We start from the raw sequence: 24,357 nt of genomic DNA, 5'->3' as shown, positions 1-24,357 counted from the left end.
ATATTATTGACTTATTGTTCTAAACTAAACTTTTTATTTAGGGTGTGTTTGTTCGAGGGTTTGGATTTTGAATTGAGATTTGAATAGTAAAAATTTTGAATTTGAATAGTTGTATGACCGTGATATAAATAAGTGTTGATGTGATATTTTGAATGTAAAATTGATTTTTAGTATAATATAAAAAATAAAAAATAGGTGTTTGATTTGATTTTTTTGGGGAAAAAAAATTGGATGAATAATATAAATTCAATCCAATCCCCCAAACAAACACACCCTTAGTAAACATGCATAGTATATCTTAAGATAGTCTTTGAAGATGAACATATATATATTTTATTTCAAAGATTTTTGTTAAGAATAATTCAATCGTTAATATTATTATTTTTATTATTTTAATCTATAGATGATCATATTAAAATTCTATATAATATAATAATGCTTGTATAATTTATCTTAAGAAAATTATATTATAAAATTTACATAAGGTGTTTATAGAAAGATTTTGATATTGATTTTATTATTTTATTTAATTTTTAAAAAAAGGATCAAATCAAATATTTATATTGTATTTATTATATTGAATTAAAATTTAATTTTACATTAAAATTTCATATCAATAAATATTTATATTATATAAAATAATTATTCTAATTCAAAAATTTATTAGTCAAAACTAATATCCAAAACCAAAACACCACAATTAAACACTCATAAAAATATTCTCAATATTTTTGTGATTTTTAGTTATTATTTTGACACCACAAAAAATATAATAAATAAAATACAAAGAATGTTTAGTTGTATTTTTTTATTTTACTATAATACTATTTATTAAAAAATTATTTTATAGAAAATACTAGTAAAAATTGGACACACCCAAATCCTATATATTTTTAATAATAAATTATGTAATTTTATTATTATTATTATTATTATTAGGTTCTCATCGTTGGATCGTCACCTAATTTGCGCATTTTCATTGGCCAATCCTAACGCTGTTTCGACGCCACTATTCAATTGAGTTTGTATTTGCGCCTGCTCAAGTGTAGAACTATGGATGTTAATTCTACGGAGCACTGCATATTGCACGCGTCTTTGCCCGGGAAAGGAGAAATGTAGAGGCAGTATGCTCGAATTTGAGTAGGTGTGTTTTTCTGTTAGTTTCGCGAGTAGTTCGGCCTTTCTCAGTTGCGGTTTAATGCGTATCCTCGTTGGCAAGTTGTTGTCTTCAATTAATTTGCTTCCGATTCTGGTACGTTTTGTACGTGCTCAAATTAGGTCAAAAAAGTGTGGATTGTTTTTCGTGTTTACTATCTGTTGGTTTTATTTAATGTTTGCACCTACTTTTTTGTATGCAAGTGAAAGTGGTGATTAGGACTTAATTTAGGTTATGCGCACTTATGTGGTTGTGCGATCAATATTTTCAGTGTTGTGGTTAGAAATAGTTAGATGTTTATCTGTCCGTTCAGATGAATTATTCAGCTGTTAATAATGGCGAAAATTGGAAGTTTGAGAATGAGAGGGTAACATTGAGATGAAATATATGGAATTGCGTGTATTTATGCGAATAACTAAAAATAGCATGTGATTTTGTGACCATCTTCACTAATTGAGGAGCTTTTCTATAATTAATGGTGACTATATGATATAAAGATAAACAGTGCAGAGACAAGGTCTCATATGGCCTTACTGAACATACACACACGCACATACACATCAATGTGGATGTTCTGCATTTTGAAAGATTGACAATTAGGAAAACTAGCATTGCTTAATACTATATATCAGGTAGTGATCAGATTCCGTAACATGCAATCTCCTCCGACCTCCTCCTTCCCATTATCATCTTCAATTGGCTACAAATGTTCCAACGTATCCTATTCCAACAATAAAGAACGCACCTGCCTGTAGCAGCAAATAAATGAAAAAATGGTTGTTCCCGAATATGATGTTGTATATCGCACACTGTAGAAGGTATACCCCCACAATCAGCTCCAATACCTGAACCCTGTTTACAGTGTCAATCATCATAGGTTAGCATAGAGGAATAACATAGGATCTCACAGAGGATTCATTACTTTCATTCATGTTTAAGGTGACCCTGAATCCATATTCTATTTACTTCCCAAGACAAATTGTGTGTAGACTCACTCCCCCCCCCCCCCCCCCCCCCCCCCCCCCCCCCCCCCCCCCCCCCTCAATTCAGGGGAATATCAGGGGCCAATCAGGGGTATAGTATAATATTGCTTTATAAACCAAGTTACCTTTCTCTGATGCGTGATCTTGGCCTCTTGGGTGCCCTGGTATTGTACTTCTGCTTCATTGTATTCCCTAGCTTTTCAGTCACAACCCATTCATTAACTCGGTTGGCTTCGAAGAGTCCTATTATGGTTGCTTTTGATCTATGGAGAGACATGACATTCTCAAACAGTATCCAGAACACAAGAAGGTGGATGGACCTGTGACAAAGTAAGTGGAAACTCCCAACAATTAATCTGAAGGTATATCGTAATAAGGTGACAACTAATTTTTGCTTTTGCTTATTTGTAACTTCATGCCTTAGAGTGGAAGCTGCATTGAGAAGGGTAATGGCTGCTGGGAGATAAATAGCTAGCAGCTTTGGGAGATGAACTTCTGGAACTAATATGGTTGCTGGGATGACAATGCAGTAAAAGAAAAAGGTAACCCAATGGGCTATTATCTTCCTTACGAAGAAAAATGCATAGATCACATGCCATTTCTTCCAGATTGATACTCGCTGCATTAAGTAGGAACAACACCAAATTAGTTTCATAGGAACCATATAATCAAATCCACAATTGAAGTAATAGTCAACGACTAAATGGAAAGAAATCATAGATTGTCACCTCGCAAGTAACAATTTCCTTGAACATTTTCCTAAAGAGATTAGCTGGGCCACATGACCAACGATGTTGTTGATATCTGTAAGCCTTAAATGTACTTGGCAATTCATTTTTGACCTGATACAATATATATATATATATATATATATATTACTCATGTTGTTTTATGTCACAAGAGTAACTGAGTAAATACTTTAGCAACATTTCCATCATTTCAACTCACCGATAGGTCACCCACAAAGAGGAACTTCCAACCTTTGAGGCTAGCTCTAACAGCAAGGTCCATGTCTTCAACTGTGGTCCTGTCTTTCCATCCCCCTGCATCATTGAGTGCACTCATCCTCCAAACACCAGCAGTTCCTGAAATTAATGTTAAATATCTTAGATTTATTGCATATCATTATTTAATAGAAAATGAAGTTTCTTGAACTGATATATATATATATATATATAAAGTAAGTTGTAGATAACCATTGAATCCAAAGAATGAACATGTTGAAGATCCCACTTCTTGCTCAACACTGAAATGATAGTCTAATGACATCTCTTGGAGGCGAGTCATCAAACATTCATCTGCATTCACTGCATAATTAGATTATTGTTAGTTCCTTGACCATAGTACTAAGTAAATCTGCTAAGTAGCATCATTTTTTTCATTTAATTTCACTGGGGCCTGGCATTTAAAGCAGTTGTTAACCTTGTCAGCTACTTAGAATGCTTTGATTATGCTCCAATGTGACATCTTTCCAAAATTTCAGTGGTTAGTTTGCCTTTTGAAATTTTAGTGACGAACTGTTGCATGTAAACCCCTTCCAATCTAAACAAGACAAAAATCATAATTTACTAGGACTTACCAAATTTCCACCTAGCCTGAACCAAGCCCAACTCTGGGTTTTCAAGTAGGTAGGGAATAGTTCTCCAGAGGAAGTCTTCTTCTGGCTGAAAATCAGCATCAAATATTATGACAAATTCACAATCCTCAGCGTATTCCTTCTTTAGACCTTCTCGAAGGGCACCAGCCTTGTAGCCATTCCTGTTATTCCTTGTCTCATACTTAATATTAACACCTTTCTCCATCCATTTTCGGCACTCTAATTCAACCATTTCCTGCATATGTATGTCCAAATCATTACATGTGCATTGAACTGTTAAAGTGCACTCTTGGGCGAAAAAAAAAGAAAAGTACCCTTAAGACTTCATTGGTTGAGTCATCCAGAACCTGCACAACGAGGCAATCTGATGGCCATGACATCCCAGACACTGCTCCAATAGACAGCTTATACACCTGCATAAAAGTTAACATTCTGGATTAGATTTTTGTGTGCATTCAAATTAAAGATGCTTGTATTTTCTGATGTGTTCTTCAGTTGCAATATTTTAAGCCTGAATCCAGCACAAGGAATTCCATAATTTTCAGCATCTTTATGGTTAGGACTCCTTTGATTTTAGCATTACTAATGAGTCTTTGATGAGAATGTTTACGCAACCATTGAATCCTTTATAATGCTATGTATTTTCAGCAAATATATATAACGTAGATAGACATATATTGGGAATACATTATGGCATATTGACATTTGACAATTTAGTTTCTAATTTTCTATTAGATGGTGTTTATAAGTATAAGTTATATCGAATATTCACAATTGTAATGATTGCTGAAGAAAATCTTTTGTACCAAAGTAAAACCTATGCTAGTTCATGGAAATTAAAAGTACTTAATTTTGAAACATTTGCTGTGCAAATTCAGACTAAATTTGGCCACAATAACTTTTAAGCTTTTATATTCTTTCTGTTATTCATACCGTTTTCCCTTCTTTAGGTGATGGGAATAAATTACCAGTACTAGCTATGGCTTTCCATATTGATGTTAGGTTGATTAGTTCACTTATCAGATGGAAATTGAAGGGTGGTAATTTTTTTTCTAGAAGTTTGATTACATTTGACAAAGTTATCAAATTTACATCCTATGTGCAATATGTACTATTCAACAAAACAAAGTCAGTATATTTACCTCCTTTTCATTAAACATAGGGATTTGAACCAGCACTTTTGGGTAGTTTCTCTTCTTCTCTAGCTCTTCTTTTATGGCGTCTAGCTGGTACTTAGTGTATCTTTTCTTACCCAGGCATTTAACACATACAATCACAATAGCCATGTAAACACGTTCAAGAAACAGCATGATAGACATGCCTATGCATATGTAAATTGCAATTTTTAGAATTGGGGCTATAGTTGATTCTCGGATGCGAACCCAAGCATCGATTAGACTTATTGTTGGATCATACACCTCATTCACCTCTAGCTTGCGAGAAACTATGTTTCTCATGGTGTATGAGGAGTGATATTGGGAAAGGAAGTAATTGAATATGGAGGCCGAGAGGTGAAGGAGTAAGAGACAGATAAAGGGAGCAAGGGAAATTGAGGAAAGGCCTATACGCAGATGGAGAAAATTAAAGAATTAAAAAAGGTCACATACTTTATGATGAATTGCCTATTCATTTTTCTTCTATAAATAGGCTTGTGAAGAATGCAGAGGTATGACTAGGTTGCACCGTTTCGCTGGAAGAATACAGGATGGAGAGTAAAGATATTTTTTATAAGAGAAACGGTGTGCATGCATGTGAAGTTTGCGCACGTAGCACTCGCTAGTTGTAATGCTGACGTTTCCCACCGATAATAGTTTTTGGGGATTAAATGCTCATCATTTTGCCGAAATATCTATAGCCGTATTAATTAATGAGTGATGTAGTCATTGCTATATTGGATTTTTCTCGTGTCTAGAAGTTGCTTGTTTGAATTAAGTTGCTATTTAAATTGTTCTTAGTTCAAAGCATAAGCTGTCTATTTTGGGATAGCACAATGCATTACAACAAGATTGCTAAAGTATGAGATATTTGATGTGTTTGTAAGTGGCTAAAAAAAAAAAATTCATTGATAGGGCTTTTTATCGGTTAGTTAACCTTACAGTTTTGGGATTTTATTTAAACCATGAGTGATTTTTTTTTTTTTTTTTTTTCCCTATGTCCTATGTTGACTTGAATTGCATCGTGATCTTGTGATTTTATTGACACTGTAAAAATTCTCATGAAATTAAATGTACAAACTGAAGAAGAAGAAATTTAAACCCTACAGTTTTCTCATACTGTTGTTGCAACAATTACAGGAAAATGGATGAAATGTGGCTAATTAGTAACTGCAGATAAATTTATTATAGCTTGAAGTCTAGAGACATGCTTACTATTTGGAATTTTTAATCACAGAAACAAATGTTTGTTGCTATCTTAAACCCCAAATTGCTCCATGAACCAGCGCAAATATTCTCTGAAATATTTTCACATTCTGCGGTAGAAACTTTTACTTGCATTCATGCAGCTCCCCAGCAGTGTTGACTAATGTATTTTCCTTTTGTCTTAGATCCTCTTAGAATTTTGAAGTATTGCAGCGTGACAATTCTGAAGTACCCATAAATGTGTATGCATGTTACATTGTTCTGCATTTAATTACACTTCACATTTCTTTCCATTATTCGATGCTCATTGAGCATTAGGGAGTTTGATAACGATGGTGGCTTATAGTTATGTGGTTTATTTTAATTTTTCCCACCATTTCCTCAATTTAATAGTCAACTAGGAGTCCAGTATTTTCCGGAGTATTTCTCCCAAATTTAACTGCAGCTCCGTAAAATGCTCGTGTGAATAATGATGGATGCAGTTTCGCAATGTTTAGGAAACTAATTCTATTTGTCTATTTCTAATCAGTAGCTGATCTTGATATATTGTAGTTGTCGTCCATCTCTATTGTTTATACAGTTATAGTGGTTTAAATAATTGAAATATATACAACAAAAAGCGAGAATCAACCCTCCCAAGTATGATGATGGATCAAGTAGATTGGTCGTAGTTGGCTATGCATTCATTCATTACATTAGGCTGTGTTTGATGTCCCCATTTTTAACTGGGGCAAACAAAATAAGACATGATATTCCAACTCTCTCGATTACTTCTTTCCGTGATACTCATACTCTCTTCAGATGTCTTGCATTCGCTGACTTGGCATGCCCCTATTCGATCAGTGTGTATTTCTTCACGTGCTCTATCCTTTTCATCACGTGGGCATACAAGAATATGTGGAAAGTTTTAATTGATGTCTATCTATAAAAAGGCCTGTAGTTGGGCATTAACTTCTGTAGACAGATGAGGAGGAGAGATGGCTCTATGTTTTCTGCATTTGCACCTGCACCTGATCCATCATCTGCTTCCCGAAGATGAAAAGAAATGAGGTGCTCGTGCTGGTGCAGACAACCTATAGCATCTTTGATTGTATTCTTAGATTCTTTTCTGAATGTTAAACTACAGATCTTGCCTCTACTAATACCAGTATCAGTATCTCACTCCAAATATGACAGAAATCCTGTTGAAATTGTGCCAGCAGTACTAATCAGCTGACTTCGTCATGAAATTGAGATCTATGGCTAGGGGATGGGGCATCTACCTGCAATGCAAGACTCCTGGTGCCTAACGGGCTGATCCTGGCCCGCAGCACTACGCCTCAGACCAATTTTCGGATCCGGGTCGGGCCGGACAGCCTGACAGAGCAACATAGGTCAATATAAAGGACTGTCTCCATCGAAGGCCCAGTAAGTTTTTTTTTGGTTTGTATAAAATCATGAATATGTATTTTTTATTATTCTTTCATACGATTCTATGGCGGTCTTGGCCCGGGCCAGGGCGGCTCAGCCGCCTGTTATATATGCTTCGGTGCACAGTAGCATGGGTGAAAATGTCCACCGGCCCTTGGACTTTCCCTAGCCTAGATTAAGGCCCAAAAAGATGCAACGGTGAAGCCCAATTAGTGGCGGTGTATCGGGAGTTCCCATAAGTATCCCCTTCTGCGCTCTAGGGTTTCAGAGCTCCGATTTCCTGATTCCTTCAAGAGGTCGTGGCAGATGGGTGGAAAGTGCCCGCATAGGAGCGTGAAAAAGCGCCGATACGCTCACAAAACTTTTAGGCGCACCAAATTTCTCGTCAAGGATATCCTTTTGGCGTTTGTGGTTTCGTCTTGTTCTTTAATTATGTTCTATGCTAATTCTTGTTAGTTGGTAATTGTTTTTCCTTGACTACTCGTCGTTTACGTGACGATGCCGTTTACGATGAGCTTCACAAACCGGGGATAGATGCGAAAGCTCTGCCCGTAGATGAAGATCTTCCCGGAATGGGCCAGTATTACTGTTTGCATTGCGAGTAATTTTCAAATTCTTGAAATCTCTTCAATTTGTGTACTTCGGTTGCAGCATGTTCAATGTGATCTTATTTTTTGTTTCTTTAGTCGCTATTTTGCTAACGCGGCGGTGCGGGACGAGCATTTTAAGACCAAACGGCATAAGAAGCGGTATGTGATGGATTTAAGATTTTATTGGAAAGTTGTGTGTGTGTGTGTGTTTTGTTTAGTTATTTATTTATTTCAAGCTGAAGAATATTGTAGAGCAATTAAAAAGATGATTAATTTAAAAAAGGAAAGCATTAATATATTAACAAATAATGCAACAGCCTTTTCCTTTCAGTGTTTGCATTCATGTTATTTCACCACGCAGAAAAACATTAAGTTTACAAAAAATCTTATTGTATTTCTGTATATTTTAACTGTCTGAAGAACTGGGTTTAGGGTTTAGGAAACTTAGTGGATGAGGACAAAGCAAAGGGGTGCTAAGTAGGCTAAGAAGGCCTTCAGATGAAAGTGTCTGATATGTTTTTCCCCTTCCTTTCTTTTAATTAGCATCTTATTTAATAATGAATTTTATGTTTTAAGTATAAGAAGTGGACTTTAATATGAAGGTAGTTTGTGTTTTATATGTCATGACTCTCCTGTAGCTCTAGTAGTTAGATTGTGCGCTTGGGTAAGTTATAACTCTGGAATTTATTTTGGTGTCGATATAGTGATCTTTCTTTTACAATAGTTCAGTCTATAGGATCTGGTGTGACTAAAGCAAATAAAAGATGAATATGTGGAGCTGAGGTGGTTATAGGCGGTAGTACATGGGAATTTGATGCCTCTGGTGGTGGATATGCAACATATGATAATTGCAAATAAAATTTGTGTAATTTTGGTTGAATGTATATGCCCGGTTAGTTATCTTCAGCTGGATAATTTGAGAGTTGGTTATAGTATTAATTAATTTGTTGTATGGTTTTAACTCAGTGTCCTTCATTTCTTATGCAGTATGAAGTTAATGACGGGGCCTGCTCCTCACACCCAGTTGGACGCCGAACTTGCTGCTGGGATGGGGATGCCGGACAATGGGCCAAAGCTAATGTCTATGTAAAATTTTGCCTTGTGTACGTTGTTGCATGGAGCTACAGGAAAATCACTTCTATATATTACCCATCAAGAAAAATCGTTAAGACTCCCTATTTATTATTACCCTGTTAAATTTCATACATCTCGAGTCGGTAGTTGACATGACAAATTCTTTATTGTTGATGTGTAGATTTTAAGTTGAGTTTGCTCCACAGATGCCACTTTGATTTCGATAATAGACACTGTTAGATCATTGGGTGTGTTCACTTGGGGATTGTTATTACACAGTATACAGTCCGCTGTTAATAAAAATAAATTCTAATAATAGTTACTTTAAAGGTATTTTGGCTTTATATATGTTTTTAATTTAATATTGATGTTATTTTCTTTTAAAATTCAAAATTTTTAAAATTTAAAATATTTTCAAAACATGTTTTCTTTGGGTTTGTTTGTTTTTTTTTTTTTTATCTAATTTTGATTTAAATAATATTTTAAGAGAGCAAATATATTTTTAAATAAAACAAAGTTAAATATTATATTATTTTATTCTATTATGTGATTATTTAATTATATCAGATATTTTTAATGATTAAAGCCCTACTCTTAAAAATAAATAAGCTCATAGAACATTTTTTTGGCCAGTCCATTTATCTTTTCCATGGGCTAATATTTGGGCTTTATGGGCCCAGTACAGTTGGTTAAGTTAGGCCCACCTTCTTAAAAACGTGGAATATAACTTCCTACTGGTCCACGTGTCATCCGTAAAGAAATCATGTGGTCGTCAACCGTCTTTCATTTGCCTTTTTCCTCAATTTTTTCGGTGTGTGCGTCATCAATTGTCATCCCCCACAGATTCCTGCTTCTCCTTCCATCCCCACAGATTCTTGATTCTTTCCCCAATTTCTACATCGCCTGAAAAATCAATGGCGGAAGCCCCCCCTGCTCTCTGCTTCTCCACCGTGTCTGCCTCGATTAACTTCTCCAAGGAGCCCATTTCGTCTCCCTCAACGTCGTTTCCTCCCCGGAGATTCTCTTCCCAATTCCAGCGTCCGTCGTCACGTTCCCTCAGGTTCTCCATCGTCAGATCTTCCGGCTCGGATCATTTGTTCCGCGGCGGTGACGATGGTTTTGGGTCATACCCCTGGGAATATCAGGATGGCTTTGGATCCTGTATGTTTGTCCGCTCTTCCCGCCTGCATTTATTTTTAGGGATTGAGACGTAACTTCACGATGCTTTTGTTGCAGCGATAGAGTGGGTTCCGGAGGATAAGGTGACCTTTTTGACTTCTGACGGCCTGATTCAATTTGGCGGGAAGCTTGTCCCGCGCCGTGTCTCGCCTGCTGATGTACGCGTTCCTTGGTTTGCATTCTCAAACCTGTTTTAAATAATTTGATACTTGATTGTGGAGTTTCTATTGGGCGATTCTGTGAAATGAACTTTGAAACTTTCAAACGCTTTGTTTCAATTTGAAACTTCTTAAGTTTCTCTTGTATTTCTTCTGTTAATGTTATACCTCGCTTCAAAGTCTATTGCTCCCACGCACACGCTATAAGGCAAATTCTTACCTGCATTATTAATTTGATACATATATATAATTTATATATTTATCTATAGCCAAACATTTTCTTGAACTCCTTAAATCGGATAGCCCTTCTTCCCCAACAGCCACCCTGCATTTGTTCATCAATTTTAGGAGAGAGAAGAAAATCTTTAGAATAAGGAAATGAAATTGAAAGAAATTCAATTGATAAGTTTGTTTGTTGATCTTTAGGACATTGAGGGAGATTCCATATATGTTTGGTTGTTATGTATTGTCAAAAAAATTCAAGATAACTTAGGACAGAATATTTCCTTTTTCTTCTCCTTCACCAAAAACGAGAGCGAGTGCAATGTTCATCATTGGTTAGAAACTTCTTGCAGTTGCTATCTGTTAAATATGTTACACACTATAAATTATGCGCTCCTAATTTTTCTTCTTCTAGAAATCAATGAAATGAAATAGTGGGTACAATTCAATTCAGTTTGACCCTGTTGAATGGTTTCATACACCTTACTATAAAAAGATAGTCCTATGCATCATTAAATTTTGTGATGCAATCAGTACATTGTATTTGGGAGGTTATTCAAGAACAATATTGCTCACATTAGACCATTCTTTTTCAGTTTACAAATTTATTTAATTTATGTTGTCTTCGATACCTCCATACATTCGGTCTTTCTAAATTAGAGTGCTATTAGTTAAAATGCTTTCAATGTGCAGAAGAAAAAAGGAAAGGTGAAAAGGTCACAGAAAGCTCAAAGGTTTCAGGAGAGTAACTATGTAAATCCAAACCAAATACTATGCGTGGCTGCACTTTTTGACATTGCAGCAACAAATGTAAAATCTTAACCTTTTAGACATTTCTTGTCACTTTAATAAGATTGTGATTTCATATGAATTTTCTTCGCTCTAGGGACTCGACATGGGAAGACGCCTTTGTATCTTTGGCTTTTGTCGCTCCATTGAGAGGCTTTGTGATGTAGTCGAAGACTCTGTCCTGGAACATGGTGGAGAGGTATTTATTTTCACCTCTCTTATGTGTATATATATATATATGTTGGATCGGTATGCATTTCCTATTTAATTAGGTCTATGCGATGAGATACAAATTCATTATGGGTTGAGCCTGTACTTTGATCCAATGCACACAGAAATTTTGTTGGATATGTTGTTCAGTATATATTTTTTATATTGATAATGTTATTCAAATGCAGATATCATCCTCAGTGTTTGGTTAAGTATCATATTCATATGATATAATAAGTATATATTTGTTCTATGGAAGCTAGTTTAACATATTGACTTCATTTAAGCCTATAGGGTTTGTCTTAGTGAGAACCTAAATGGGTAACATTCTGGTGTTTCGATGGACATGTTCCCTTCTTGATTGTTAACAGAGCATACTGAACATAGCTATTTAACTTTCTTACTATACTACCATATCTTGGAAAATTTCTCTCCTCAACTCTCTCTTCAAATTTAATTTTTAGAATCCTGCAGTTTGCCTTAAGTAAAGATAAATGAACACTTGGTTTATTCACTAAAATTTTATTATATATACTTGGATTAGCTGAAGAAGATGTTGTGTATCTTATATATATATATATAATATACTTGTGAGAGTTGAGGATAAGTTTTCATGAATACAAGAGTAGATCAAATATATCCTTCAATGTGAGTTTTGCTGTGGAGTTTCCATGCTGTTGGCGATATAGTTTGTTCTGTATTTGACATACACACCTGCACCTACGCAGTTGATTAGGCATTTCCTTCCTTAAAGGCAAATTCTTTTCGAAAGCACTAATAAGGTTTGGAGCTTGAATATTTGCATCAACACACTTGTTAGTGACCTGAAACTGTTTTGCATTTCCTTCTATTTGCGACTTGTAGCTTCTATTTCTAGCAATACTAAATATTTCTGGATTGCATTTGGACAACCACCTGATAGAGTGTCTAACCAAATTCAGGTAATGGTTGCGGAAAAAGACTGCCAAGGTGGTCTGCGTGAAAAGCTAACTATGACTGTTGCCGTCCCATTTCTATGGGGAGTCCCTCCGGCCTCTGAGACCCTTCACCTTGCTGTCAAGAGTGGAGGTGGGATTGTGGAAAAAGTCTCTTGGAAATGGAACTTCATGTAAGTAATCAACACAGTTCTAACCATTCCTAGTACATATCATGTATAAATCTGCTTTAGTGTATAAAATGTTGGAAATTTGATCATTTGTATGTATCTGATTGTTAATATTGATGAATCCAACATGTAATAACTTCCTGCGCTGATCTTGAAACCTGAAAAACTGATTCTTCTCACACAGTTCATCGATCATTTTCTTTTCCAAGATACGGTTGACTTTAGACATGCCTTGGTTTCATCCAAAAGTACTTCTGATTACATTGCCTTTGTCTTGCCCTCTTTGCCCTATTTTCTACACCATGTGGTGATACCTTGTACATTACAACTTCCAATTGATTTGAATCCATTTTCCAAGAAGCCCTTTCAAATACAAGCACCACAAGTCACCTTGTTGGCTGAAAAGTCTTCCCATATTCAAATATTTACCTATCATTGACAAGTTCATCATCTTTACAAGTTAGTGGATATACAAATACAATGGGTGTTGAATTCTAAAAGGGCAACACCCTAGACTTTCCAGCCATCTTAAATTGTAAAGGGGAAGCTAATATCTGAAAATTGTGCCATATTATCCTGACTTTTGTGCATCTGTGTCGGCATATTGGAGAAATTATTAGCATGCTTTGGCTGACAGCTGAGTTTATCCTATAGATTTATATTTAACAAATCACAAGGTGGGCTGCTCTTTCTAAAGTAGCTGTACTTTTTTCTTTCTTAATAGAAAGCTTATAATTTGATTTCATGTACTTTATACAAGTTTCAGCTCTTAATTGCGTTTGAATACCTCTTGGGAATAGTTTAATTTTTTTGAGTAACAACCATCTGTTTGCAGACAATGAAACCATGATGATTTGTCTAATTACTCTTTTATTTTATGTTTCTGGGATTGACGTTTGTGGCTGAGGTTTCAGAATATGGTCTTGTAAGAAAACAGGCTCGAGCTAATTAGCTGGCATTAAGGTTATTTTATTACATTATTCTTGCAGAAGCAGACAAGCCCTTGAAGGGGTCAATGCATCAATGGTTTCTTATTGCATTAGTTAAATAATACTACTACTATGTATTGTTTTGGGAAGAAACCTAAAAGTATTCATTAATTTGGTTGAACAAACAAGAAGAGGGCCTACCTTGCTAGCTCACCAATAATCACCCAATGATGTCACTTGTTCTTGCTTTTAGACTGCTTCCCATAACCATAACCATAAATTTTCATTTTCTTTTTTTTTTATTGGGATTTTAATTTTATTTATTCTTTCTTTGAGCACAACATGGGTGATGAAATATATGAGCACACAGATTAAATGATGTTGCATGGCCAAGACATTACTTTCTTGTGAAGCACACAAGAAAAAAAAAAAAAGAAAAAGAAAAAGGATTGGGTCTTTCAATAATTTTATTGTGAAATGAAAAGAAAATCTCCATCGATATTATTTGACAGGGACAACATATCAATTCTGGATTCATGGCATCTCAATCATTACACGTTGTAAGATGATAAAACATAGGAAAGCTTGTCAGAACGACTTGAGCCTTTAAAACATACCAAATTAATCAAAACATCATATCCCTTCCTGATCAACCTTAAAAAAAAAAGGAAAATCAAAAGGAAGGTAGTCTTACATGATGCAGCTTTCAGTATTGATGGACTCTCATGTTTTGGAATTCCCATAAAAAATTAATTACAGGAGCAGGATATACGTACATCACTCCCTAGAAATAAGTGCACCAAGAACATTAAAGACATAATTCTTTCACAGTCCTAAGGTTCAACAAAAAGAAAAAAAAAGGAAGAATTTTCTCATAGGAATCCAAAAGATCCATTCTCCACAAAGTGATTAGTGTCTCTAAGCAATCCTAATTGCTGAATCTTTCATCTACTGATCAACCCTTCAAATCTTCAAATTCGGACCACCGTCAAGAATCACCTTCATATAGATAGAGATATGAGCTTGATCAGTAGTACACTAATGGCTGCTCTTCTGTCTTGACTTCATCCACAAAGAAGTTCAAATTATTGTTACTGCACATCAGCTGCTTGATATCATCAATACTGTAATCCATTGGGTTGTCAATACCAAAACATGATCCATTTGTAGCCTTCTGATCACCATCATCAAAGCCCCTGAAAAACCCTAGTTTTTCAAGATCCCCTCCTGCACTACTGTCCTTCCCGTGGCTGATCTGGTTGGTGATGCAGCTCCCATCTGATGAATTGCAGCTGGCTTCTCCTCCATACATCATGACTGCTGCAGCCTCTCCATTACCATTACCATTCTGTACTTGAATTGCTGGAGGGTAACCAGTGAAGTTTGATGAAGAAAATAGAGGAGTGTTGAAGCTTGGGGAAATGGGATCAGCCATAGCCCTAAATTGGGAATAATAATAATAATGGGAGCTGTTCCCATAGCCATTTTCTGATGGGATTTGTGAATAGAGCAGTGAGTTGTTGGATGGTAACAATGGAGGAGTCGTCCCCAACAGCTTCTTCTTCAGCTTAGTGTTCCAGTGGTTCTTGATGTCATTATCTGTTCTCCCTGGTAATTGTGTTGCTATTATAGACCACCTGCACTTGGATGATTAATCAACAAATTAAAAAGAAACCCATATTTGATTATCACTATATTATATGCACCTAAGATTAATTAATTCTTGACTCACCTGCTTCCAATGCGAGCAAAGAGACTGCAGATGATCCTATCTTCATCATCTGTAAAATCCCCATGCTTAATGTTTGGCCTCAAGTAGTTCAGCCATCTCAGCCTGCAGCTTTTCCCACATCTCCTCAGACCTGATGATCAATCACCAACACACACACAAACCCTAATCCATGATCACAAAAACAACCCAAGATGATAGAATTTAATAAGTTCCTAAAAGGGGTGCAGATGGATCTTAATTACCAGCTTTCTGTGGCAGTGCAATCCAGTTTCCACCAGTGCCATGCCTCTCTATGTACTCCTTCAGCTGAGCATCTTCTTCAGGCGACCATGGCCCTTTCTTCACCTTTGCCTTGTCACAGCATGGTGCTCTTCCCATCTCTCTCTAGATATTTTCTTTTGATCAAGCTTCTGATTCCTATCACAAGTACTGGTTTTCAAAATTTGTCTGCTCACAAGACTGATAATTGTTCTTTGGACTAAATAAATACTAGTACATATTTTAAAACACACAAGTCAAAGTAGATACACATACATACACACACACACACAGCCCATTAATTACATTTGTCAAAAATGAGTCATTACATTAGCTTTACTCATATCATATGCAAACAGAAACTCCTAAACTACTGTTCCATCATATACCTCTCCTGTCTTTTCTTTTCAACAGAATCCAAACACTGCCCCAAATATTATACAGGCTAAAAAGGGAATTAGTCAAAGCTTCACTACTTCTTTAGCAATTTCTTAGCAGCACAGACACACACTCCATTATTGGCAGCATATGGGAGGGTTACTGGTCCAACATCTTTTTTTTTTGGGATGACAATTACATTGCCAGTTTTATATTCCCAATCAAGGACAAAGTGTTCCCTTCATAATTATTGATCTTTGGTCGTCCAGATGGAGATGGATTTAATATTTAACAAGTTTGACTTGTGGCGATGAGATACTGGTGGAGTTAAGTTATGTCTTACCTGTTGCATTTTTATTTTATTGATTGATTCACTTTTAAAATTTTCAACTTGATAATCTATATTAATATTTATTAATATTTCTTTGTTCAATCTGTTTCTTGATTAATTGTTTATTTATTGATTAATGATGTTAAGAGGTTAATGATGAGAGGATATGGGCCGCCTAAAATCTCTCCAGGCCCAAAATAAATGGGTCTATAGATTTTTTAAAAGCCCGAAATATTATTGGGCTCCCTTACTATAATTTTTGAAAGCCCAGTTAAAATGGGTATAAATAGGAGGCGTAGAAGGATGTGGATTGATGACGGGAGCGCGTGGTGGCCACGCTTTCGTGTTTGGATAGTCGATTCTCGAGGGAAGAAGTTGGAATCGTGTCTGTTTCTTCGCCTTTCGCCAATCTTCAATCGCTCTATCTGTGGATTTCTGTATGTGATTGTGCAGTATTGGATACAAGGAGGAAAAGGCAGTAGGTCGAAGAGTATCTGCTATTGTCGGATTAGCTTCCGAAAATGGCTGTGGTGAATGCGGCTCCTGTGGCTTTCGGACCTCTGCTGCCTTCCACCTTGCAGAATTCTCAATGTCGATGGTTTTATTCCTCCAAATATCCTGGTAAAGCAGTTTCTGTGACCACGAGGAGGGAGGCATTCTTTGGTTTGCCATTTGCTCTCAAAAGCAGCAACAATTGTGAGAGTTTGGATACGTTAAAACAGAGAAATGATATGGTATCGGAAGAATCATCTGAGACGCTACTGTATTCGATCTCTCCTTTCCCTGTTCTTCTTTTGGCTGCTCTTCCTGGAGGTAATGATCCTGATAGTTGTTCTTGTTTTTTTATTCATAACTTTCATTCACATGCTATTTGGCAATCGCTCAGACCTTGAGTCAATGAGCAGATGGTCTTCTTTGATGTATCCGACCTTTTCTCGTTAATGCCGTCGTGGATTCGTGGTCTGCAAGAAACTAGGTTCACTTCTGCTAATGCTGTGAATGTGATTCTAAGTCCATTGTCTTAATGAAAGCAAGGCCTTATTTCTCTACCTTTTTGAAATGTGGTATCTTAAGTTTGTGAAGTTGGAAGCTTGAGTTTCAGATTGCACTTTACTTTGGATCAGACTCTGAGCAGTGGGAAAAACTTAGTAGATATTGGTATATATGAACAATTGTGTATGACTGAACTCCAACTATGCTTCTTCCTTTTGATTTTGGGAGCGGCTGTTGTTGGCATCACTGGAGTAGTTCGTGAATGAGCGTGTGAGAACTCATGTGCTAATAGTAACAATCTAGCTGATCTTTTGATACTAGAGGAGATCTATCTACTTCAATGTATGGAATATATGACAATGGCGGAGTATTTCTATTGAATAGGTCATATAAACCTGAGCTGGATATCCAAAGTAATTCTTCTTTAGGATGATCTCTCTCTGGCTGGAATCCATGTCTCCGCTTAGAATTTGAAGCCCAAACTTGAATCAGCCTAAATTCCACTCTGATTACACATTGTGTAGCAGTGAAATCTTCCTCTGTTTGAGCTTGATCTTAGTGATTTATTGTTTATGTCTAGTGTTTTTTGAAGCTCATAATCTATTGCCGAGTACATATATTTTCATCTTCAAAGCTCCACTTGATGCTGTTGTATTATGTGCTGTGAAACTTTATTGATTGTCGGTATGTATGCTATTCAATTATCATCTATTCATATCTAGTGGATTGATGGGCTGAATTTTCTGTGATAGAATAGAATCTTCTGTTTTGTGGTATTTCAGAATCGTCCCCTGTTTCTTCTGTCTTTAATATTTCATTCAGCAATTTTGATTCAGCTAAAACTGCCGCATCTCTCTTTGGCCCTTTCGTGGAGCTTGTGAAATCTTTGAATCTCCCCGGATGGCTTGTTCATTGGGGTCATCCTGGAAACATGGTACTCGTTTGCATCCTTTACCCAATGTTCACCACGATACTCATGGAAACTAATCAAACAAGCATATCCATGTACTTTCTTGAATAGCTCTTCCCAGCAATCCTTCTAAACTTTTGCAGGCTGTGGTGTTGTTTGCAATGGGTGGTTATGGAACTTATTTGGGCTTCCGCATTCGATTTTCTGACAACCTGGTAAGAACAAGAATTTACCTTGTGATAGTATATAGTTTTGAAATCTTTAATCACAAAATCCTGTCAGGCTATTCATACTATACTTTCACAGGAAGAAAAGGCAAAAGCCAAAGATTTACACCCAAAGCTTCTTGGAGGAATGTTTTTCTTCTTCGCGCTTGGTGCAACTGGTGGGATCATATCTCTTCTCACTTCAGACAAGCCCATCCTCGAGAGGTAACTGCAAACAATTCCTATTCCTAGCACCCAAGTTCCTCCACTCTCATTGTCTCTTTTTCTGCAGTCCACATGCTGTAACCGGCTTCATCGGCCTTGCTCTTCTAACAATCCAGACTGTATTGCCATCTCTTTTTGAGGTAACTTCAACTTTCTAACTTATATTCCCCCTAAGATCCCTTTTTAACCAGGATCTGCTATATCATCAGCCATATACTCTTCTGCAATGTGTTCGTGCAGGACAATCCCGGGCTGCGAAATGTTCATGGAATATTGGGGAGTGGCATTATGACTCTGTTCTTGGTTCATGCTGCTCTTGGACTTCAGCTAGGATTAAGCTACTAATTGCAAGCTTTGATCAAAGGTATCATCATCTTCAAATCATTATTGTTATTATTATTCAGGTCCACATTGACACTGAAACAAACCATGTTGACAACTTCAATGGAAGTAAAAAAAGCAGGTATCCGTTCCCTTGCAATATCAGGAATCCAAAGTTGAATAAAATTTGAAAAAGGGTTTCAGGAATTTCAGGCAAAACATGTTGTTTAGTTACTTTCACCACTCAGATCATCATCAGAGGCACAGGCTTCTTCTCTTTTATCAGCCCCACATTTTACCTTTAGGCCTCGGCCGACACACACATATGAAATAAAATAAATATGAATCTGTCAAATCAAATTTAACGTTGCTGCAAGCGAAATAAAGGTGAGTGTCTAATTTTCAAAATCTGCAAGAATTCCAAATATGAATAAGCAGAATTATGCATGTTTATTTGGCATTTCACTCATTGAAGTTGGTGCAGTATTTACTGCTCGAAGTTTCACCAATTAGAGAGCTACTGTTTTTCTGGAGAGAGTTCCTAGGCTTGGCCAAATATGGATTCCCATTTCTGTGAATCCATAGATCAATTAATGAAACACTGTGCATGGCCATGGGCAAGGATCTCTGAGACCATTCGTATCTTTGAACTCACTCACTGTCCCCATTTCATTCCATTATGTATTATATATAACTATTATTACTACTAATAAAAATAATATCTGATCATGGTTCGCAGGGGGGTGCATGTGTGAAAGCATCAACACTGAGAGAGTTCTTGATTTTTGAAGACCCCACAATGCTACTGCCCATGACACGACACCACAGTGGCTATAATACGACACACACAACACCACAAGAAAGGGCAAAAAAATACTCATATTAGAGGGGGAAAGCAAAGGAGTTGGTTGCACACAAGTCATGCTGAAAAATTTCATTTCGTAGCTTTAAAGGATGAGAGACATATACATACAGGAACCAATGTTGCTTTCAGCAAGGGCAGACATAATCAAAAAGTGAATCTTTCTTGCAAACATTATGCCTTTTCAACTGCCACTTAATTTTATCACTTTATCATAATACTGTCATCAAACCCTCTTGTAATTAACTAATTCTAAGCCTTTAGATAATGCCATGGAATTAAAAACCCACAACCCTTTCTTTGCCTTGGACACCAAATCCAATCCAAGAGTAAATACACAGTGGGGTATCACCACAAAATCTAGCATTACTTGGGACCCTACCAATCCCATTATTTATAGCAATGTTCCCTACTGAATGATCGATCATCCACCATCACTCATTACATATATACTCCCCTTCTCTCTCCCTCACCCCAAATACAATACTTATGATACTATAACACAGCACAATACAAGATATCATCAATGGCACTTCAATTTCATCTCATCATCAATACAGTGCTTCTTCTCCTCCTTCTCCTTCTGATTATTCTTCTGCCATTAGCCCATGGTGGGCAACGGCCACCCTCCCCTGGGTACTACCCCAGCTCCCGGTTCCGGTCCATGAGCTTCCGCCAGGGCTATAGAAATCTCTGGGGTCCAAACCACCTCAGTTTTGACAACAATGGCATCAACATTTGGCTTGACAGGAACTCAGGTTTTCTTGAATTTTCTTTCATTGCTGCATTACATTGCATTATATTATACTCTGGATTCTGAATTATATGTATATATATAATGTAGGAAGTGGGTTCAAGTCGGTGAAGCCTTTTCGATCGGGGTACTTCGGAGCATCCATTAAGCTCCAGCCAGGTTATACTGCAGGAGTTATTACAGCTTTCTACGTAAGATCATCCAATTGATAATTAAGGAGCTGGGGTGGCGTTCTTTTTTAATGAATTATTAATCAATGTCCTGATTAATTGCAATATTACAGCTTTCGAATAATGAAGCCCATCCGGGGAACCACGATGAGGTGGACATTGAGTTTCTAGGGACCACGTTTGGGAAGCCTTACACACTCCAAACGAATGTGTACGTCCGAGGAAGCGGTGATGGAAGAATTATTGGAAGGGAGATGAAGTTTCATTTATGGTTCGATCCCACTCAGAGTTTTCATCATTATGCCATTCTCTGGAGCCCCAGAGAGATCATGTAAGAATAATATTATTCATTCATTCTTGCTTGCTTGCTTTGCTTTGCTTCAATCCATTTTCCTCCCTCCATTAATTCTATAATTTTCAGAACCAAGTTGGCCTGATGAGTCAAACTGCTGTCTCAGTCAGCTGACCCAATCAGCTGTTATTACATTAAAGTAGGGAAGTGTCAGGTGAGGAGTAATTCTTGTGCGCTCCATGGAGCCCAGCACCGGATGAGATGGCGGAACTGCCTTCTTTATCATCTGGTGTTGGGGTCCCTTTGGTATCACCACCTAAAACATCCTTTCAACAATAAATGCTGTTATAAACTAAAGAACAAGATCCCATTGTGAAAGAGACACTGCACCAAGAGTCTTGTACCCATCACAAAATCAAAATGACACCTCTACTCTACAATCTTAATAACCCCCCTTTATTAAAAAAAGATTCTATACACATTATTGCAAGAATTCCATTTGGTGGGTTGTATTATAGGGTGATGTGATCAAATTTGTTCCTTTAGTACAACATTGTACCTTGTGTCTGTCTGATCATATATATACATATGCTTGTTCTGTGTGCTGCGCAGATTCTTGGTGGATGATGTGCCAATAAGAAGGTATCCAAGAAAGAGTGATGCCACATTCCCACTTAGGCCAATGTGGGTTTATGGGTCGATTTGGGATGCTTCCTCGTGGGCCACTGAGGATGGCAAATACAAAGCTGATTATAGATACCAACCCTTCATCGGAAAATTCTCCAACTTCAAGGCCACCGGCTGCTCCGCCTATGCCCCGGCCAGGTGCCGCTCGGTCTCCGCCTCGCCCGCCCGGTCCGGCCGTCTGACGTGGCAGCAGAACAGGGCTATGCAGTGGGTGCAAAGGCATTATATGGTATATAACTATTGCTTTGACCACAAGAGGAACCATGCCCTAACACCCGAATGCTGGACTTAATCTTCGATTAAATTAAATTAAATTAAATGAAGGATTGATTGTTCATCATCATATATATATATATTACCCATGTCCTGACCACATACATGCACACATTACAGATATATATATATATATAATGTATAGAGAGAGAGAGAGAGGAAGAGGGTCTTTACTTTTCTCTTTTAAAGCAAAAGATGGTTTCTTGATGATCCAAGAAATATATCTAAAATTGGAAATGAATGGTGTTTGCTCTTTCATCCTTAAATTGGATATGTTGATGCGTTTTTTATTACTAGGAGATTTAAGGGTTGAATTAAGTATTTTTCACTGACATTGACTCTCATAGATTCTTTCGTTCAATTCAGTAAATTGACTCATGACTGTGGGATCTGTGAATTTGTTCTTCTCGACAAATTCAAATTATTGGAGGATGTGAGTGAGTATGACTTGTATTCAGACAAACCTGTGGCTGGGGGCCAATGTAATTTATACCCTAAGGTGGGGTGGGCTGGGGGTATTTTTATTTCATGCGTTCAGTTATGTAATACTCCATAATAGTAGTATAATATTAATGTTATTTTGTATGTATGCTTTGGGGTTAGTATTATTATTGCCAATTAATTAATTAAGAGATGGACATGGGTAGTGTGCCACCATAACAACCAGCATCAATATTTTGGTATGATTTGTATGAAAGGAAATACCGTACGTACTTAGGGTTGTTTTGTGCTGTATTTGATTTTATGTTTTCTTTTTTATTGTTTTGTTTAATTAATAGTTTCATAAGTTAGTGATATATGCATATATATATATATATACTTTATGTAAAAAGTATTTGAAATTTTGTGTCTTATTTAAATAAAAAGATATATATATTTTGGGTTTAGACAACAACAATAACAACATATGAAGTGAGTATATATATATATATATTTATAAAAAAAAAAAAAAAACTAAAAAAAAATCTATCCTCCGATCCACACTCGATGTTCTTTAATCTCACAAGACAATTTCTAGACGAGATAAGACAAGTAGATATAATGATTGATTTGTAATTATTTATGATCAACCAATTGTTAGTACGTATCGATCAATCTCATTGCTTTGCTTGGGTCTCTGCATGTATACACAATCATGGCCTTTTTTTTGTAGTTCTAGTAGGTCCCCCTGTCTTTATTACTGGATGGACAATCTTTTCTAATTTATTTCTTTTTTTTTTTCCTTTTCATTTTGTGGTAGATGCAAATTTAACTAATTAAATAATATATAATACTATTATACTCACACCCACATTTTTTATTTTTTATTTTTTTGAGAAAAGATGGCAAAATCAGATTGCCAAAATAAAAAAAAAAATAAAAATAGTGACGACAATATCATTAATAACTGATTTCTCTCCCACAGATAGATATATATATATATATACTTATGCATACATGCATGCAACCAGTTTAATGTGGATTTAGGACCTCCAATAATTGCAAACCTAATTATTAATTAAATTAATTTTCTATTAAATTTTTTTAACACATTAATTCCGGTCTCCCCATATTGTTATTAACTTCTCTTTCGTATATATACGTAATAACTATCACATAGAAAACTATTAGGGTTGGTTCTTGGTTGTTGTGTGACATACATCTATATATATATGTGTGTGTCTGTGTAAGTCATTTTCTGTCAGAAAAATAAAATAATCGAAAGGGACTGGAACAATCGAATCTAAAGATAATATCCCAATTTATGAAGGCATCCATTAATTGAGATCGATGAAAGAACCATAACCATATGTCCATACACACATACAGACAGATCTTTCTTATATATGAAAATTTTAAATGTAGACCCACCCCCATACGTGATGATGATAGATTTTATTTATTTATATATATCAATCATTATATCACACACAGGATGCATCCAACATGAATAATAATGCTTCTGAATTTGTCATAAAAAAAAAAAAAAAAGGATCAGTTAAAATCATTTTGCCAATTTTTTATTAGTAACTGTCATGAAATTGAAGGCGCGAAAAATCAAGACGGCAGAAAATCCAAATCACAGAATTCCTTGAAGCGAATGAGAGAGAAAGAATGCCAAAAGAAATTTGTTTGAAGGAAGAGAATTGCTGGGCTCGGCCCATGAGCCTTACAACCCAAGACTTATCTTTAACATTAAATATGGGCCTAAATAAGTGGTGAT

General features: G+C 36.2%; 6 protein-coding genes and 1 long non-coding RNA gene across 8 annotated transcripts; 5 read left to right on the top strand and 2 right to left on the bottom strand.

The window, feature by feature from the left end:
• Window positions 1-954: 954 nt before the first annotated feature.
• On the top strand, window positions 955-2,704 carry LOC127251765 (uncharacterized). The gene is made up of 3 exons (XR_007838967.1): window positions 955-1,252; window positions 2,344-2,469; window positions 2,564-2,704. It is a non-coding gene; the product is annotated as an uncharacterized LOC127251765 (long non-coding RNA).
• Window positions 1,602-5,261, bottom strand: LOC127251763 (glucomannan 4-beta-mannosyltransferase 1-like). Of its 2 annotated transcripts, XM_051275622.1 has the most exons (9): window positions 4,879-5,261; window positions 4,051-4,149; window positions 3,719-3,971; window positions 3,336-3,446; window positions 3,088-3,224; window positions 2,868-2,981; window positions 2,559-2,758; window positions 2,265-2,459; window positions 1,602-2,008 (listed from the first exon to the last, which is right to left on the bottom strand). In XM_051275622.1, the coding sequence occupies exons 1-9, from the start codon at window positions 5,191-5,193 to the stop codon at window positions 1,849-1,851; spliced, it is 1,584 nt and encodes a 527-aa protein (XP_051131579.1). In that variant the 5' UTR covers window positions 5,194-5,261; the 3' UTR covers window positions 1,602-1,848. The 2 variants fall into 2 exon arrangements, with proteins under 2 accessions (XP_051131579.1, XP_051131578.1); XM_051275621.1 differs by having other exon boundaries at window positions 2,265-2,758.
• Window positions 5,262-7,652: 2,391 nt separating this feature from the next.
• LOC127251764 (uncharacterized) lies at window positions 7,653-9,495 on the top strand. The gene is made up of 4 exons (XM_051275623.1): window positions 7,653-7,897; window positions 7,999-8,107; window positions 8,193-8,255; window positions 9,084-9,495. The coding sequence occupies exons 1-4, from the start codon at window positions 7,813-7,815 to the stop codon at window positions 9,184-9,186; spliced, it is 360 nt and encodes a 119-aa protein (XP_051131580.1). The 5' UTR covers window positions 7,653-7,812; the 3' UTR covers window positions 9,187-9,495.
• Window positions 9,496-9,883: 388 nt separating this feature from the next.
• On the top strand, window positions 9,884-13,021 carry LOC127251334 (uncharacterized). Its single transcript, XM_051274997.1, has 5 exons — window positions 9,884-10,331; window positions 10,407-10,507; window positions 11,423-11,539; window positions 11,616-11,717; window positions 12,670-13,021. The coding sequence occupies exons 1-5, from the start codon at window positions 10,085-10,087 to the stop codon at window positions 12,838-12,840; spliced, it is 738 nt and encodes a 245-aa protein (XP_051130954.1). The 5' UTR covers window positions 9,884-10,084; the 3' UTR covers window positions 12,841-13,021.
• A 1,457-nt stretch (window positions 13,022-14,478) lies between these two features.
• LOC127251901 (transcription factor RAX2) lies at window positions 14,479-16,350 on the bottom strand. The gene is made up of 3 exons (XM_051275848.1): window positions 15,737-16,350; window positions 15,495-15,624; window positions 14,479-15,399 (listed from the first exon to the last, which is right to left on the bottom strand). Exons 1-3 carry the CDS (start codon window positions 15,870-15,872, stop codon window positions 14,790-14,792), a joined length of 876 nt encoding a protein of 291 aa, XP_051131805.1. The 5' UTR covers window positions 15,873-16,350; the 3' UTR covers window positions 14,479-14,789.
• A 430-nt stretch (window positions 16,351-16,780) lies between these two features.
• On the top strand, window positions 16,781-20,156 carry LOC127252180 (uncharacterized). Its single transcript, XM_051276249.1, has 7 exons — window positions 16,781-17,274; window positions 18,291-18,388; window positions 18,508-18,579; window positions 18,671-18,795; window positions 18,863-18,935; window positions 19,036-19,159; window positions 19,856-20,156. The coding sequence occupies exons 1-6, from the start codon at window positions 16,983-16,985 to the stop codon at window positions 19,138-19,140; spliced, it is 765 nt and encodes a 254-aa protein (XP_051132206.1). The 5' UTR covers window positions 16,781-16,982; the 3' UTR covers window positions 19,141-19,159; window positions 19,856-20,156.
• Window positions 20,157-20,351: 195 nt separating this feature from the next.
• Window positions 20,352-22,681, top strand: LOC127252179 (probable xyloglucan endotransglucosylase/hydrolase protein 32). The gene is made up of 4 exons (XM_051276248.1): window positions 20,352-20,736; window positions 20,823-20,923; window positions 21,016-21,233; window positions 21,807-22,681. The coding sequence occupies exons 1-4, from the start codon at window positions 20,505-20,507 to the stop codon at window positions 22,171-22,173; spliced, it is 918 nt and encodes a 305-aa protein (XP_051132205.1). The 5' UTR covers window positions 20,352-20,504; the 3' UTR covers window positions 22,174-22,681.
• Window positions 22,682-24,357: the final 1,676 nt, after the last annotated feature.

The sequence above is a fragment of the Andrographis paniculata genome, unplaced genomic scaffold (assembly GCF_009805555.1).
Source record: "Andrographis paniculata isolate CXL003 unplaced genomic scaffold, ASM980555v1 Contig45END, whole genome shotgun sequence".
In the NCBI taxonomy this organism is placed as follows: Eukaryota; Viridiplantae; Streptophyta; class Magnoliopsida; order Lamiales; family Acanthaceae; genus Andrographis; species Andrographis paniculata.
This window is presented reverse-complemented; position numbering and strand designations above follow the sequence as displayed.

Coding starts and splice junctions, on each gene's coding strand:
- LOC127251764 (XM_051275623.1), top strand. CDS start 7,813: ATGGGTGGAAAGTGCCCGCATAGGAGCGTGAAAAAGCGCCGATACGCT. Junction 7,898..7,998: donor CACCAAATTTCTCGTCAAGG/ATATCCTTTTGG, acceptor CTCGTCGTTTAC/GTGACGATGCCGTTTACGAT. Junction 8,256..9,083: donor ACCAAACGGCATAAGAAGCG/GTATGTGATGGA, acceptor TTTCTTATGCAG/TATGAAGTTAATGACGGGGC.
- LOC127252180 (XM_051276249.1), top strand. CDS start 16,983: ATGGCTGTGGTGAATGCGGCTCCTGTGGCTTTCGGACCTCTGCTGCCT. Junction 17,275..18,290: donor TTTGGCTGCTCTTCCTGGAG/GTAATGATCCTG, acceptor ATTTTGATTCAG/CTAAAACTGCCGCATCTCTC. Junction 18,796..18,862: donor GACAAGCCCATCCTCGAGAG/GTAACTGCAAAC, acceptor CTTTTTCTGCAG/TCCACATGCTGTAACCGGCT.
- LOC127252179 (XM_051276248.1), top strand. CDS start 20,505: ATGGCACTTCAATTTCATCTCATCATCAATACAGTGCTTCTTCTCCTC. Junction 20,924..21,015: donor GAGTTATTACAGCTTTCTAC/GTAAGATCATCC, acceptor GCAATATTACAG/CTTTCGAATAATGAAGCCCA. Junction 21,234..21,806: donor TGGAGCCCCAGAGAGATCAT/GTAAGAATAATA, acceptor TGTGCTGCGCAG/ATTCTTGGTGGATGATGTGC.
- LOC127251334 (XM_051274997.1), top strand. CDS start 10,085: ATGGCGGAAGCCCCCCCTGCTCTCTGCTTCTCCACCGTGTCTGCCTCG. Junction 10,508..11,422: donor GCCGTGTCTCGCCTGCTGAT/GTACGCGTTCCT, acceptor TTCAATGTGCAG/AAGAAAAAAGGAAAGGTGAA. Junction 11,540..11,615: donor TTGACATTGCAGCAACAAAT/GTAAAATCTTAA, acceptor TCTTCGCTCTAG/GGACTCGACATGGGAAGACG.
- LOC127251763 (XM_051275621.1), bottom strand. CDS start 5,193: ATGAGAAACATAGTTTCTCGCAAGCTAGAGGTGAATGAGGTGTATGAT. Junction 3,972..4,050: donor CAACCAATGAAGTCTTAAGG/GTACTTTTCTTT, acceptor ATACATATGCAG/GAAATGGTTGAATTAGAGTG. Junction 3,447..3,718: donor TCAGGCTAGGTGGAAATTTG/GTAAGTCCTAGT, acceptor CTAATTATGCAG/TGAATGCAGATGAATGTTTG.
- LOC127251901 (XM_051275848.1), bottom strand. CDS start 15,872: ATGGGAAGAGCACCATGCTGTGACAAGGCAAAGGTGAAGAAAGGGCCA. Junction 15,625..15,736: donor TGCACTGCCACAGAAAGCTG/GTAATTAAGATC, acceptor ATTGATCATCAG/GTCTGAGGAGATGTGGGAAA. Junction 15,400..15,494: donor TTTGCTCGCATTGGAAGCAG/GTGAGTCAAGAA, acceptor ATCCAAGTGCAG/GTGGTCTATAATAGCAACAC.